Source organism: Carassius gibelio, chromosome A14 (genome assembly GCF_023724105.1).
Source record: "Carassius gibelio isolate Cgi1373 ecotype wild population from Czech Republic chromosome A14, carGib1.2-hapl.c, whole genome shotgun sequence".
In the NCBI taxonomy this organism is placed as follows: Eukaryota; Metazoa; Chordata; class Actinopteri; order Cypriniformes; family Cyprinidae; genus Carassius; species Carassius gibelio.
Genome location: NC_068384.1, coordinates 18,828,521 through 18,845,784, shown reverse-complemented (window position 1 = coordinate 18,845,784; position 17,264 = coordinate 18,828,521). Strand labels below are relative to the sequence as shown.

General features: G+C 38.0%; 1 protein-coding gene across 1 annotated transcript in view; it reads right to left on the bottom strand.

The window, feature by feature from the left end:
• Positions 1–17,264, bottom strand: part of LOC128026999 (short transient receptor potential channel 7-like) — a 67,999-nt gene that overhangs the window by 3,444 nt on the left and 47,291 nt on the right. Inside the window, exon 8 of the mRNA XM_052614321.1 lies at positions 256–451. Within this exon, the coding sequence (XP_052470281.1) occupies positions 256–451 (196 nt within the window). The remainder of the gene's footprint in view (positions 1–255; positions 452–17,264) is intronic.

The following is a 17,264-nucleotide window of genomic DNA, read 5'->3' as shown; positions in this document are numbered from 1 at the left end:
AATACCAATATATATTGGTATATATAAATAGTAGCCAGATTATATTAACTAAAATGTGTAATCTAATAGATTAAGTTACTAACTACAATTTCTGTCATGTAATCTTCAGTAATGGATAAATGGACGGAATGTAATGGATGAAAGTTTTAAGTATAATATACCCATCACTGCTTGTCAGGTAAATTTATTTTGCTTTTGTGAAACCAAGACTTCAGAAAGATTCAGAATCAGTATTTTTTAGCAATAAATTCGTACCTCAATTTCCTGGTAGGAGTTGTTGATCATTGCAATCAGCATATTGAGTAGAACTACCACCATGGTGACGTTATAAACCCCGTATAAAACGTAACCGATGTTCTCGATGAACTTGTGATCATACTTCAGAACCACAGAAATCACCTCCGACAGACCGAATATAGACCAGAACAGAGTCTTAAAGCTCTCCTCAACCCTGTCAACAAAGACAGAACAGAGGAACATGGTTAAAGTACTTTTTTGTTTAAAACAATAAAAAATATCTGTCAGTTGGGTCGCAAAAATAAACTAATTCAAAGGGAAAACAATTTTCTTTTCTTTCTTTTCTTTTTTTCCTCTGACAGATATTTTTTTGTTTGTTTGTTTAAGCAAAGTCACTTAATTTTCATGTTTTTTTTTTTAAAAAAAAAAGCTTAAAGGTGCAGTGTGTAAATTCTAGCAGCGAATTGCAACCAATGGCTGAGTCCCTTGCTCACCCCTCCCTTTAGAAAAGCTAGGGTGGCCGTCATCGGTGAAGACAGCAGAGAGCAATGAGATTTCTTTACAAAGGAAAATTAAGGAATTATATTTACTTATTTATTCAATAAATCAATGTTATTGCAAATGTTAATATACTTGTTATTCATTGTGTCCATGTTTTATTCGTAAGAACAACAAAGTGACGAAACGCGCTCTGTAGAGCAGTTTGTCCATTTAGGGCTACTGTAGAAACAGTGTGGTGACTTCCATGTAAGGGGACCCGACGGTGTATGTTGATAAAAACATAACGGTTCATTAAGGTCTTTATACACCTCTGAACGCGTGGTTATGTATATTATATTGCATTTCTGTAAATAGATAGTTGTATATATTACACATTGCACCTTTAATATCTTGTCATTTTGATTCTCAAATAAATGTGTATTGATAAAATATTAGATATTTTAATAGAAAACAAGACAAAATACAAAGAAAACATTTTTTTTTTTTTGCGATCAAAAAGCTCAATTTGTTACAATATGAAAGTATTTTTGCTTTCGATAAAAGACTTTGGTGTCAGTTTTTTTTATTTTTTTTTTTATAAAGACAACTTTGAAAGACCTTAAGGATCATTGTGATTTTTAATGTGGTTTCTTTCTTTTAAATCATGAATTATATTTTCTGTTGTTTAGTTTTATGAAAATTAGTTTTTTATTCCATTTTTAAAACATTTAAACCATGATTTTTGATTTGATGATTATATAAAAAAATCCACTTTAAATAAATAACACTTTTTTCAGTACAGAAACAACTGTGAATGATTGTGACATGGATGGATGCACAGACAGAGATTTTTGTTTGCAAACATTTGTATCTTAGTAATTTTGAGCCATTTATGAACTGCTGTGATTTCTTCTAGAGCAGAAACATGAGATTACTGGGGTCTTTTTCTCACGAGCAACAACAGAACTTCAGCACTTCTGTGATTGTCCTTTCTTGTGCACAACATATTTTTATTCCCTCTGCACCTGTTTTTAAATGAGAGCTGCATTCATGAGCTGAAGATGATGAATCACTCAGTGAATCAGATGGAGTGACTCCGGAGAACAGAGGCTCTGTTAAATAATGGATTTGTTTTGTGATGTTGCTGAAATATCTGTGTTTTAGTGCTGATCTCATCGAGTGGACTTTGAGTGGACAGAGTCAAGGTCTCACTCCCTCCGTGTCACTCAGAATATTTAAACGGGTTGTGTCTGTGCCAATGCTGGAATATAAATCACCAACAAAAGTACTAAGGTTTGCATTATGATTATTTTTAAGCACATTTTCAGTCCAAAATCTCACTGTTATGCATTTGGATACTTTACTTTTGAGTTGATTTGTAATTTTTTTTATAGATTCTCAGTGCTCTATTGTATTTGAAAATTATATTTTATTCAAACAATAAAAAAAAAAAAACAATGTCTACTATGATGTATACATATTTCACATTTATGATATATTATTATGCTTTTCACATTACAATACAGTACATTTGGGGTAAAATGCAATAAAGTATTTTGAATATATATATATATATATATATATATATATATATATATATATATATATATATATATATATATATATATATATATATATATATAAAGTTTTTATGATTTTAGGTTGTAATAATGAGCAGATTTTGTAAGATTCAAGCACATACTCTTTCACATTTATATTATAGATGAATACATACACACAGGTCCTAAAAATAGGTTTCATTTTCTTCACGTAAAATATAAATATTTATTTTTTTATTATGATTTTGGCGTGAAAGATAAGCAGATTTTCATTCAAACAGATACTCTTGCGTATTATTTACACTTAAATCTAATGCATTATATATTAACATATTAAATATATTTGAATTCACTTTCATACCATTTTTCATTCTCTGTAACATTTTCCTTTTTTAATTTAAGTCTCTCTATTTCACACTTGATATTTTCTCAGTCCCTCATTCATTATTAATACATCTAGATGTGGTTTGGCGTTTCTGTATATCTCCAGTAATTTATTTGATTATTTCAGACAGTAGGTATATTATAGCCATGAGCAACTGGTTTTATTACCATGTAAATCTTATTAGAAAGAGAGTATTCAAAAGATTATCCACCTAAGAAGTTCTTCTATCGTATCTGTTATGATCTCCTTCTCTCTCTCTCTTTCTATTTGCCCTCATAAATGACATCTCCTTCTCTTTATTGTACTTAATGACACTTCTTTCCACTCATCTTTCCTGTTTTCCATTCATTAGTCTCTCAGAAGAAAGACTGGCCCGCTTACCACCCAAACAGACCGGATCAGCCGAATAAATATTAGCAGGAGATTAGACGCCATCACTTCACAAATCAAAATGATGAAACGAGCTCATCTGTTTAATATGAAAAATATTCTTTTGTGTGATGAGAGATAAAAACTTCAGTTCCTCCGTCAATAAATCTGACAAAATCTCAGTGTGTCACAGATCGGCCAGGCTCAGCCACCTCCCAATTACAGCGAACACCATCACCTGAGATTCTGAGTCTCTGATCAGCAATCACCCTCAGCTCCAGTTCAGAAGCACACACCTCACATCACTCCAGTGTCCAATCTTGTTCAGACGAAGAAGACTCTCTCTATCTCTGATATCCGTGAGATTCATTGAAAGACTTACCTTCCTGCTGAACTTACCTCCTGTGTTTCCTCCAGTGTGTTCTCCTGTCTCCTGTCTGTCCTAGTCTTCAGTTCTGTGGATTCCCAGTTTGTTTTTCATCTTAGGTGTGTGCAGTCCTGTCTCCCTTCCACAGTCTCCTGTGAATACCCATTATGGTTTTAAAGTCCATCTTCCCTAAAGACTGATATATTGACTTTAATAATCACCTGCCAGTACCATCTGCCTCACTTGATGTGAGTAAACCACACTTGTGTTTTTCTAACCCTCTGTGAGAGTCTCCTTCCGTAACAGAAGATTGGACCAAAAAAATGCTCCTGAAGAGGTCAGTGAGGAACCAGGAACCATAATCCCCAAAGGGACTCATCGTCAGCCCCATCCAATGGAACAATAACCAGGATACCTCCACTAGTGCAACCACACCTACTCCGCCGGGCTGGCCACCAGGAGTGCAATATGTCACCAGAGCACAACACACATCCCTGATTCACTCCATTCACACTTCTCTGGGCACTGGCCACCGTCCACTCAGGGGTCAACAGCACTTTGCTGCTGAAGGATCACTTCCGGAGGCCCAATATGGCTAGGGATGTGAGAAGGTACGTCTGAGGCTGTTCCGACTGCACCTTCTCCAAGAGCCCAAGCCACCCACCATCTGTCAAGCTCTTCCCACTGCCCATTCCCAACCACCCTTGGTCACACCTAGGGGTATATGATGATATGATGATAACAAATTTGTTCTAGTAGTCATTGATCAATTATCTAAATCCTGCCATCTTCTCCCTCTCAAGGGCCTACCCACAGCTATGGAAACCGCTGAGATCATGTTTAAAATGTCTTCAGATATGAAAGAATTCCGGAGGACATTGTTTCTGACAGTGGCCCAGAGTTCTCTCCAGAGTATGGAAAGTATTCTTCTCCCTCCAAGGTCTGACCATAAGCTTCTTGTCTGGATACCATCCCCAGTCTAATGGGCAGATGGAGAGTAAAATCCAAGATATTGGGTGTTTCCAACGAACCTTCTGCCATGGCCACCAGAACTCTTGGAACCAGTTCGTAGGCTGGGCTGAGTACGCACAAAATTCACTTCGTCAGCCATCCACTGGACTCACTCCCTTCCAATGCATACTCTGGTACCAGCCTCTCTTGTTCCCCTGGTCTGGGAAACCATCAGGTTGTCCCCTCGGTCGATTACTGGTTCCAAAAGAGCAAGAGAGTCTGGGAGGCAGCTCACCATCAGCTTCAGTGGGCAGTGTACATGACCAAGATGACAGCAGACCTTCAAACCAACATGGACAGAAGGTATGGCTGTCAAAATGGGACAACAGGATGCAAGAAGCTCAGTCCCAGATATGTTGACACATTCACCATCCTCAAACAGATCAACCCAGTCACTTACCAACTCCAGCTTCCACCACAATATAAAATTACTTCTTCCTTCCATGTGTCACTTCTGAAACCTCACCATCCCCCTCTTCTGTTAATCCAGGAGGAGGGTACCATGTACAAGGTTGACGAGATCTTGTACCCCTTGTGCCGTGGTGGTCACTTAGAATATATTTTTCACTGGGAAGGCTATGGGCCAGAGGAATGGTCATGGGTTCCCAGAGCTGATATCCTCAATCCCACGCTGCTGGAAGCCTTTCACTCCACTCATCCAGATTGCCCTGGGCCCTGGGGAAGAGGTAGGCCACCATGACGATGGGGTTTTCGGCTCTCAGGAGTGGGCCGTGGAGGAGGGGGTACTGTCACGGCCAGGCTCAGCCACCTCCCAATCACAGTGAACACCATAACCTGGGTTCTTATCATGCACATGCACCTTCCTGTGTTTCCTCCAGTGTGTTCTTCTAAGTCGGTCCTAGTCTTCAGCTCCATGGATTCCCATTTTGTTCTTTGTCTGAGGTGTGTGCAGTCCTCTGTCTCCCTTCCACAATCTCCTATCAATACACATCATGGTGTTACTCTCCTCATCTTCCTTAAAGACTGATATATTGACTTAGGCCTGGTTCACACGGGACGATTTTAAAATTGTCGGCAGATTTTCCAAACCTGAGAGACCCCACACACGGCGATAAAAAATCACGGGTCTAACAGTTTTGGTCGCTCCGTGTGTGGTGTGCAGCCACACGGCAATAACAACACATCACACACGAACCGATTTGACTCCCGAGCATTCCCAGGTCAGACGGGAAATCTCGCAAAATCCCTCGAGATCAAACGTGACTTTAGAGTAAACAATCATGGCGGACAAAGAGGATGCAGTGGCCATAGTTTGTGCTTTGTTTTTAACGGGGAAAAAAAAAACATAAGAAAAATAAGAAAAGGCGATGGTCAAAGAGGTGGAGACGACGCGAGCATGGACTATACTTGCTATATCATGATATGGAGATAAGTTGTTGTTTTATCTCATAGAAATGTTGTTACGTACTACACAGATTAATAACCGTTGAAATAAACGTTCATATATTAGTTTCCATGTACTCTGGTGGACTGCAGTTGTGGATGTAGTTATGCCCATCGACTTTATTTGTATTTGTTATATTATATACGCCGGCTGTTTTGATTTTGTTTCCCGGTACTATCACTGCCTCGTCACCTCGCTTTCTGATTGGCTACACGCCACAGTCCACAGGCTGCGTGATTGTTTGTCCTCGGGGGACACCACACACGAGAAGAAATCGGGCAAAATAAATCCAACATGTTGGATATCCCCGATTTGAGATCGGAGCGGTCCCGACATTCTTCCGAGCAGAGGAGATTAGTCTTAACACACCACACACGGCAGGAATATTTGATCAGATTATTTTACGATAATCGGAGCATCCTAAGATTGTCGGAAGGGCTGAATCGGGGCTAAAATCGGCCCAATTATCCTGCCGTGTGAACCAGCCTTTATACATTGACTTATATATATACTCACCTGCCAGCATTATCTGCCTCACTTGCCGTGGATAAACTACACTTGTGTCTTTTTAACCCTCTGTGTGAGTCTCCTTCCATAAAAAGTGATGTCCAGCAACATTCTGTAAAGAAAAACGAGTCAGCTCTACTCAGAGAATTGAGTTAATGGAATAACTCACCAAATTTTGCAACCTTGGAATTTTAAGGTCCTATATGACATTTTGTTTATCAAAATTAAGTTATTCACATATTCTTATTCTCTGACAATTTACTTACTTAGTTTTTTTTTTTTTATTGTGCACATTTTTTTACTTTTTATTTAGAAAACAAAAAGGTTCTTTCTACAAAGTGTCACGGGACGTGCACAAGACAGACACAGTGGGCGTGGCGTCAGGCCTCGGAGAGGCTTTTATTAACAGAAATCATAAAACAGGGAATAAAAGTGGCCAAAGGGGGAAAGTGTCCAAAATAACAGGGAATCTGGTGTCCTCGTCGTGCTGCGGGGTTTGTGTAGGTCGGGCAGTGTTCATCGAGGAAGGGTCCAGGCAAGGGGCGGAGTCCGGCGGCCGCACGCGCTCCCCTCCTTGGTCCGGGGCGCGAGGGGCGGCGGCTTCTCCTAGCGGCCGCGTCTCTCTCGTTGGCTGCGGCGCTGGTAGGGGATGGGCGGCCCGGCATCCTGGCCCGTCGGCCGTGTATACGGGTGCGGTTCCCATCCGGATCGCGGGTCCGGCAGCTCACGTCTTGGTGGCGCGGGAGTCCCTCAACGCACCCTTCGTGGACCCACGAGGACACCAGTGTGCATGCACGGGGAAGAGACCGGTCTGTCAGAGGCGCGTTGGGCTTTTAAACAGCGGCGGGGATGAGGCTCCATTCACATCAGGTGTGCCCCATCACACGCCGCCAGCCCTGACTCGTCCAGCACCCCTCCTCTCACACACCCACTCCAGTCGGGAGCCTGGTGAAGGGCGGCGATTTAGGACGGGGTGCCGGTGACAATCAGGGAGGAGGCAGCTGACTCGTCACAAAAGTCAAACTCTTACTTGGTTCTATCTGTGAGCCAATCAGCACTTTGCAAGCACACAAGAGGACCAGTCAAGATCAACTTTCTTTTTAGGGCTGCACAATAAATGTATGTGATTGTCATGCGCATATCATACGTAAAGTCAGTTCTGTGATTAGTAGTAAATTTACATCACAGAGCCATATACATCATATATAATTGTACTTGATGACATTTTTATTGATATTCAATATTACGTGATTACATTTTTATTAATATATTTTTTTAACCTGAATGTTTTTATTAGCAGATTTTATAAATATACAGTATTTGATTCACTACTGAAAATAATCTATAAAAATTGTGAGTTACACTATTTGTGTAACACGTCAAATGCATCATTTATGAGGCTCCATTTCAGTCAAGACGTCACCTTTCAAAGACAGCTGACTATGTAGGTGACAGAAAGCAAAGCAAAGCTAATTCACAGAAGTCTCAACCAGTCTTCTCAACCTCGTTTGCATCAGACATGGGTCTGTACGTGTGTTAGTAATTGGTTAGTTGCACGTAGATGTCCTAAAACTGCACAAACACACCCAGAAGCATGTATTTTCTTAGCATCTTTCTCTGTTTTTGTTTCACAGAATTACTTCACAGTGAACGTGGTTAAAGATGTAGGAAGAGAGAAAGAGAGACGCTTTCTGACTCATGTTTAGGTCAACTACAGTACGTACCTTTTTTGAATACACACACGTTCACTCAGTCACACGTGCATGTGCACAAACACACACACAAACACACAAACACTCACAGCAGGTTCTAGTTTTGTGATGGTTTCTCTTCTGTTGCTTTGCGCCCACAGACTGGGCAAGAAAACCACCTCCTCTCCTTCTCCTCTATTTCTCTCTTTCTTAAAATATCATTCGTATTTTATCCAGCCGTAGTCTGACTTTCATTCTGTCTTTCATTCCCCTTTCATGTTTACAGGAATAGCTCTCACATATCGCTCACACACACACACACACACACATATATATATATATATATATATATATATATATATATATATATAATTTATACATCATATTATTATATAATTCACCAATATATTAGAATTAGAATATCATCAAAAAGTTTATTTCACTAATTCAATTCTAAAAGTGAAACTTGTATATTATATTCATTCATTACACTGAGACTGATATATTTCAAATGTTTATTTCTTTTCATTTTGATGATTATAACTGACAACTAAGGAAAATCCCAAATTCAGTATCTCAGAAAATTTTAATATTACCGAAGACCAAAAAAAAGAAAGGATTTTAGAAGTCTTGGCCTACTGAAAACAATGAGCATGAAAAGTATGAGCATGTACAGCACTAAATACTTAGTTGGCGCTTAGTTGAGGATTGTGTTTCTCTCTTCCTCTCCACAAAGGAAATGCAAAATGTACTTTCATTGGAAAATATAACTTTGGACCACTCAGCAGCAGCAGCAGTCAGCAGCAGTCCAATCCTTTTTGTCTTTGATGCTTCTGACGCTGTCTGTTGTTCAAGAGTGGCTTGACTCAAGGAATGTGACAGCTGAAACCCATGTCTTGCATACCTCTGTACATAGTGGTTCTTGAAGCACTGACTCCAGCTGCAGTCCACTCTTTGTGAATCTCCCCCACATTTTTGAATGGGTTTTGTTTCACAATCCTCTCCAGGGTGCGGTTTTCCCTATTGCTTGTACACTTTTTTTCTACCACATCTTTTCCTTCCCTTCGCCTCTCTATTAATGTGCTTGGACACAGAGAATCTGTAAACAGCCAGCCTCGTTTACAATGACCTCTTGTGTCTTGCCCTTCTTGTGCAAGGTGTCAATGGTCGTCTTTTGGACAACTATCAAGTCAGCAGTCTTCCCCATGATTGTGTAGCCTACAGAACTAGACTGAGGGACAATTTCAGCCTTTTCAGGTGTTTTGAGTTAATTAGCTGATTAGAGTGTGGCGCCAGGTGTCTTCAATATTGAACCTTTTCACAATATTCTAATTTTCTGAGATATTGAATTTGGGATTTTCCTTAGTTGTCAGTTATAATCATCGAAATTAAAATAAATGAACATTTATATAATATAATAGTATAATATAAATATATTATACAAGTTTCACTTTTTGAATGGAATTAGTGAAATAAATCAACTTTTTGATGATATTATATGACCAGCACCTGTCACAGAATAATGATAATAATAAAAAAGTGAATTCTTACTTTTTTATCACAATTTGGACTTCTATTCTTGGAATTGTGAGTTGGAGTTGTCTTGCAATTCAGGCTTTATCAGAATCGTGAGATAAATTCACGATTGCAAGAAAAAAAAAGGCAGAATTGTGAGATAAAGAAAAGTTACAATTACCTTTTACCTTTATATTGCATGTCAGAAATAAGCTTACATAGGCTTGTAGGATCAAAAATGATCAAAGACGTCTGTTTTCCTGTCTCAAACATATCTTGAGTCACAAAAGGGCAATATGGCATTCCTGAAGGCACAGAAGCGCTGATATCGATCAAGGCCTGTAGGCCAACATGTATCCACTGGGGGGTTTCTAACTGTCACACCTTTTGCACAGTGGGTGAAGCTGTGATCTGCTGATTGGTCAGTTTGAATGTCTCACATTTGATTTTTAGTCACATGGTCAAGCAAGGGATAAAAGAAGACTGTTGCTCTGGCTTTTTTCTTTGCTGACTCTTTTTATATGCTCTTTCCTTTGCTGGAGCTCTCTTCTCTGGGCTCTGAACCCCTGTAGGTGGAGAACAAACAAACATAGAAATACCCAATCCAGCACACATTCTTACTCTTCATCCTTACGTCTTCTCATAACTTTTTCTGATCCAACTACTCTCCCAGGCATTCTTTTTGTTTTCTCCCTGATATTGTGTGTTTTTCTGCATCCAAAAAACTAATCAAAAGATGTATTTTTTACTCTATGTTGATATAATGGAAAGAGCATCAACACTGTGACTATTCCTCCAACTGAGAATGGAATCAAATATTTCTAAATATTTCACTGGTCTGCTACTTAAAAATGCTTATCAGTTGTAACAATATTTTATATAAGAGATTTTTCCCAATACTTTTGAGCTGCTGTTGTTGCAGAAGAAGAGGCTTTATACTATATTTAAAGTTTGGAACATTAGGTCTCCATTTCTGACATGCTGTGTTTTAGCATTTGTAAATAAGACTAAAAAGATCAATGATTTTGGGTAAGCTTGAATGATAAGAAGATTTAAGCATTTTAGAAACGTTAATTGACTGCATATTGTGTGAAAACAACATATATTGTGTTAATGGTATGGTCACAAAAGACGGATGTTGTGCTACTTGTGTACAGAGTTTTTAAAATGCGACTACAGACTGGACAAAAGGATGTTAGAAAAAAAAAAAAAAAAAAAAAAAAAAACTAATAACAAGTTTTTGTGTGTGTTTGTCTGAGGCTTTATGCATTTATTCATTTTCAAATAGTTCAGCAAAATCCTTGAGTGACAGCAAGCCCCAGTATGCAACATTTTTTAAGAATTTCTTATATGGTCCCCGGTGAAAACACACACACACATACGCACACACGCACACACACACACAAGCTTTAAAAGACTCTATGAGAGGAATCCTGTGCTCAAATGAAGCTCCTCACACACGGTGAGAGCATTTTCTGATCGATGTGCTTCAGCTTCTGCCTGTGGGAGAGTTTTGCCTTTTCTCTCCTGGTCCGAGGACACTTTCACTCATTCTGTCCATTCCTGTCTTCCTGTTTCCTCTGGTTCTTTTTTTCTGGACTGCAAAAGTGCAAAGCCTGCAGTGGCGCTTCACAGAGACACTCCAACATCACCTCTCTCTCTCTCTATCTCTCTCTCTCTCTCTCTCCTGGCTGAAATCAATGAACACTGAGGCTACTTGCCTGTTTGAGTATTCAGATTGTCATTCCCATTCTTTTTAGCACAAACCTGCTTTATGTGTAAATGAGCCTCAGTATTGATTGTGCACAACCTAACACTCAGAAACGACCTGCATCATGAGGATGGTGGCGTGCAATTACTTGCAACACATTTTGTGGCACATTTGCATTAACTGACTTGTATAACAAACGTGAAACAGGCACTAAACAACATAGATGCAATTCATTCTTAGTCTGTCCTCTTTCATATTTTTATAATTAGCTAAAACTCTATATTAAAACTCTCTCTCTCTATATATATATAATTAACAAACTAAAACTAATATATATATATATATATATATATATATATATATATATATATATATATATATATATATATATACACAGATTGTTAATTGAAACAGTTTTTGTAAAGCCATCAAGTATTTTGGCAGTCACTGTGCTATGACTGACTATATTTCCCTGTTGGATTTGGGTCAGGTTTGCTGTGTTTCGACAGAGTTTATGTGTAGAAAAAATTATTCAGCATTTTGAAATGTAGAGTTTGTATTTATGTACTACAGCAGTACTAGATTTTAAACTAAGTGACTAAGTTTTTCAAGAAAGTTTAGCTATTTTATGTTTTAAAAGTCAGCGAAATTATTAAAAGTATGAAATATTCAGTGTTAAATCTGCGATTTTGCGGCACAAGCAGATGGTAAACATCAAATATTCACCATATAATTTTGAGAAAAAAAAAATCAGCATTGAAAAGGTTTTTTTTTTCAGAGGGTTATTTCTGTGAAAACACTGGGACACTTTTTGGACTTCATAGAAAGAGAAAAACTAATAATAATTTTGTTAAATTCATCAATAATAGCTTGTCTGTATAATATGTTTATGTCATTTCACAGTTCATTAACTAATGTTAAATGCTTTAGTAAATGCCTAGATTAACATTAATAAACGCTGTAGAAATTAGTTTATGTTAACTAATGCAGTTAACACATGTTTACAAATTAAACCAAATAAAGACAGCTAATCTAATTTCCTCTTGAACAACATACACTGATGAATCATTCATAATAAAACCAGAAATCATTAAACTAAACAAGACCAACTATTATTTTAGTCATAGTGGTTAATGAGTTTCATGTTGTATTTAAACACTTATTAAAGTCTGTCCTTCTGCTGACAAAATATATGAAAATGCATGAACTGATTAAATGTATGGTCTTAATGCACTGAGAGTCACTTTGGATAAAAGCACCTGCCGAATGCATAAATCTAAATGTAAATGAAATATCTAATGAACAGTCTGACTTTAGCAAATACAATCTGCGGTCGTGCATTTGGCAGATGCTTTTATCCGAAGTGACATGTTGCATTTAAAGTCTGCATTTGATCAGTTCATGCATTCTTTGAGAATCGAACCCATGAACTTTGCACTGCTTTAGTGTTTCAGCTGCTGTGATTTTTACTGCCCTCTACTGACACCACAAACCATCATACTGAACACTCAAACAGATACACACTATTTAAAACATGCACTACATGAAACTTAACTCAGTTACATATAAAAATGATGTTCCAAAACAACACACAAATAATAATAATAATCCCCTCCTCCAGGCAGTAAGCTTTCATTTTTCATTTCTTAATAATGTTTTTGGGGTAGGTTTTCTATCATAGGTGGTAGGAGTCACACATCACCATGTTGAACCTCGAGCATACTGTGCACATAAAACCTGATCTCAAATGCAAACGATCTTCTCTGATTCAGATTAAATCGGCTGTCGGCTCTCATTGATTACATCTGCTCCGCAGCTCTTATTGTCCTAAAAACAGTCCTGTCTCTGCAGGGCACTCTGTGATGTGCACCGAATTATTAAAATCCACGTCTCCTTTGACAGACCCAGTTATGTGGATGGGACGACGTCGCACCTCCCGCTTCGACTCTGCATGTAGAGGCCTCACAGAGGAGCGTAACCATGGCGACGCTAACAGTGTTTCCATGGGCTGTTACGGGCCTCTAGCTGGCGGTGCATGGCTTTAATCATCATGCTAATTTCCCACCAACAGTGAACAAATCTAGCAGCGCAGACACAACACATTGTAATTAGAGCAAAACAATCAGCCGAAGCCACATTACTGGCTAGCATCAGCGAGATCTCTTTAATGCATCCATTTATTCACACACATAGTAATGAAATATCGTGATATGTTGTTTACAATAGTCCTGTTATTGTTGTAATGATTAAAAAAGTTGACATTATCAAGTATGTCACTTCACAACAAACAAAAACAGGCCATAAGAGAGGCCCAGCAGAATGCAATTAAAATGACCTCCAGGTATAATCTATGAAGGTAAAAATGCCCCTCTGCGAGTTTTTGTTGAGATCATTTAGAAATATCTGCATATACCAAAAATCTGCATGACTGCAAATGTCACATTCATTTTATTCCATTCAAAAACAGTTCTCACCAGCAAGAGAGAGAAGAAAAAAACCATGATAATAATAACAATGATAGCAGATTTTTGTTATTATTAAATGATTTACAATTATTAGTTTATTTATTTAAAATGTGATTTTTACACTTGCTTCTCACTTCGTTCCTGAATTAATTAAATCACGCAACATCAAGACAAATATCTTGAAAATTAAAACAAAAGCTAGGAGAAGGTCATAACCTTCTCAATGCCCCACTGACCTTGGTACAGAGAGGGATCCAATTGTGAGTACGTCGATGCTGGAGAAGCTCACGCTGCTGTTCTGTCCACAAACAAGGGATTCCAACCTTCAATGAAAGATTGCTTCAAATCTTTCAGTCTGGCAGAATGATGGGGAAGAGAGCCTTCCAGGAAAAGGTCACATCTTACCCATAGGGAGGTAACAGGTGGAGATACTGATATGGACTGACCCAGGGGGCAGTACTACATATGGGATGGATCTCTGAGTCAACTGTCAGAAGAGAGCCGCCATCCCACGTGAAGCTCGACGTACCTGCATTGATGATGTCACAGCACGGGATGGAGGTGCTGTGGAGGACGCAGGAGGGCACCTACGGCAATGAGCAGGCCGGGCACAGCCCACGATGGAACAGTGAGAGCCGGAGGATCACATCGAGGCATGATTTGCTGAAGGGCCTCAGCCAGCTTCTTTACAGCTGAGAACTGCTGGGCAATGTCCTCGACAATGTCACCGAACAGGCCAGCCTCGGACATGGGAGCATCGAGGAAGTGCACTTTGTCATCGTATCTCATCCCGTCCAGGTTGAGCCAGAGATTCCTCTTTTGGACCACTAACGTGAACATATGTTTTAATGCCTTGGCTTGTCGTACCTGCAGGATAGCCATGGGATGCAGGCCAGACAGGAGACATGGACGATACTCCCAAGTGGCAGCGTTTTGTCTCAGAGAATCGCAGTGTTACCATGGTCAGGAACTCGCAGTGCGGGCATGATCCCATAGGCGTAACATTGACGTTTGAGCTTGGGCTGCAAACCCAGATGGTCGATTTGGTCAGTCGTACTTTTAAACATATTTTAGTTTTGCTATAGTAAATCTACAAATTCACGTTCACATAGAGCAGCAGCAGCAAGCGCGTGAGGCTTTCATGGCAACCAGTTACACTGCATGCAAATTACAGTAGTGCTTCTATTTTTCCACACTAAATTTAGCAATAAACCTGTTGAAAATGCACAATAATTATGTCTGGCAAAACTATCTCAAAGGAGGCTTTTATAATGCAAATCAAGGAGTGAATTACTCATCCACTATCCATTTGTTGGGCTTGATTCAAGTTAATGTACAATGGCAAGTGCACACTGAATAGACAATAAACAGTTTATATTCTAAAATCTATCTATTTATAGGTTGCGTGTTTGGTGTGAATAACATATGGATGCAAATGGTCGCCATGTCTGGGTTGGTGCCCAGACATGGAAAACAACACTTGTGGCTGTCGTCAGAGGAAGGAAATGATCACAGCCAAGAGGACAATAAACAGCATCTATAAAAAGATGTTCTTGTACGTTTAGGCTTTAAAACAAGAACAAATATCTGCCAGTGGGTCAGAAAATTTAAATTGAAACAAATCTTTTTATATACAATTTATATATATAAAATAAGACTAATATATATATATATATAATATATAATATATATAAATAAGACTTATTTACTTAAGTCATTTTGCTTCTCAAGTAAATGTATCTTGATTTAAAAAATGTTTAGATATATTTACTGGAGAACGAGATTGAGTAAGGCAAATTTATTTTATTTTTTTCAGTATTTTATGACAAAAGCTGACTCATTTATGTTTATTTCTCAGAGGATTTTTTTTCGAGAAACATTTATGACAAGTTCTCTAACTGAGGTTCATGATCTTCTTAGGGTTTTCTTGTCTCTAATGAGCAGTCGTTTGTTGCGTTTTATGAGGCATTTAAATGAAAGACAATGAAAGCAGCGGTGCAGCTGAATGGCCCCCGTGAGGACTGGAGGTGTGTCTCATTCTGTTTGCTAGACCGCAGGGATCCACTTCAAAACCAACTGGCCAGAACTTAAAAACCCATTTTCAGAGTGATTTGGAAAAGATTACAGCTGAACCATTCTCTGATAAGCCTGACATATCTGTGTGCTGAATACAAATCAGCGCTTACTGCTGAAAACGGCACTCATGCTAATACAAGATGACAGCCAGAGAACGAGAGTTTAAATAAAACGGATTATAGGTGAAATTTTGACAATTTGCACAGAAGCTGATGTGTTTACCTTTTAGAGTCAAACTTGATCGCCAATGTATTTTTATGTACATGTAAAGCCACATTTGAATGAAAACAGCATTTGATCTAGTGCATTTGATTAGGGTCTGTTCACAGTGCAAAAAAAAAAAAAAAAAAAAAGAAAGAAAGAAAAAAAACTTTTTTTTTTCTAGTACAACTAAACTTTCTTAAATTGATGCATTAACTTGAGAATGACAATAACTTTTAGACGTTTAGAAATCAAACACTCATGTTAAAGACTATAAATATGTTATGGTTATAATCTGTTTTGGGTTTAGTTTTCTCTTCTCTTGCCTTGTTTGTTTCCATGGTTGTTGATTTAATTTGCTCATTAGTCATTATAAGTTAACTTCCTACACCGTCAGCTGCCTTATGACCACAACAACATTGGAAGACCTCTTTATCCATGAAATATCCAAATAATAAACACACGATTACGTTAATAAATGGTTGGTATGTTATTTTCTTGAGATTTGGGGCATGTGTATAACAACACTGAAAAACGTACATCTGAAATGCTAACTTGTGCAGCCATGTAAAAGGCTAAAATTGCATATTTTTACAACAGTAAACGACCAAATTCCACCTGTGATCACAAAAGGATGTTATTAAAAACACTCGATCAGGGTTTAAAGTGAGTTTTGAATGAAAGTGTACTAATAATTTCATAAATAGTCTGATGTAGCTTGATGCTAACGTTAGCTCTAATGCCGCTACATAGCAGGTGCATTTCTTCTTCATAATGCATTTTTTTCATAATAATTCACGTTAGGTCGTAAGAAAATGTTTTGTTGTATTTTTATAGTAAGGCTTTTAATAAATAAGGGGAACAATATACTGAGATTGAAGCGATGTGTCTTGGTAAACCTTGAAATAACAGAACAAATGCTAATAAAGGCAGAATAAAAACAAAATAATAATGATAAGAAAATAATGCGGATAATGTGTCATACCTGGCGGAGGTGTGAAAGGCTCGTTTTGTAAAAACAATAGAATCATGAATGGGGCAGAATTCAGATTATATGTGACATATGTGAGCTTTACATGTGAGTTTACAGAAGATGACAGGGGTCATAAATCAAATTGATTAGCCTTCTCTAAAAACACACATGATATGGCCTTAGAAAATGTTTCATAAAATTCAGTTTTACAGATTATATTATACAATTTCAAATGAAGTATTAGTAGACTTGTGGCTTTCAGCTTCAATATGATTCTAAACTCATATCCTACATCAAAACAATTTTAAATAA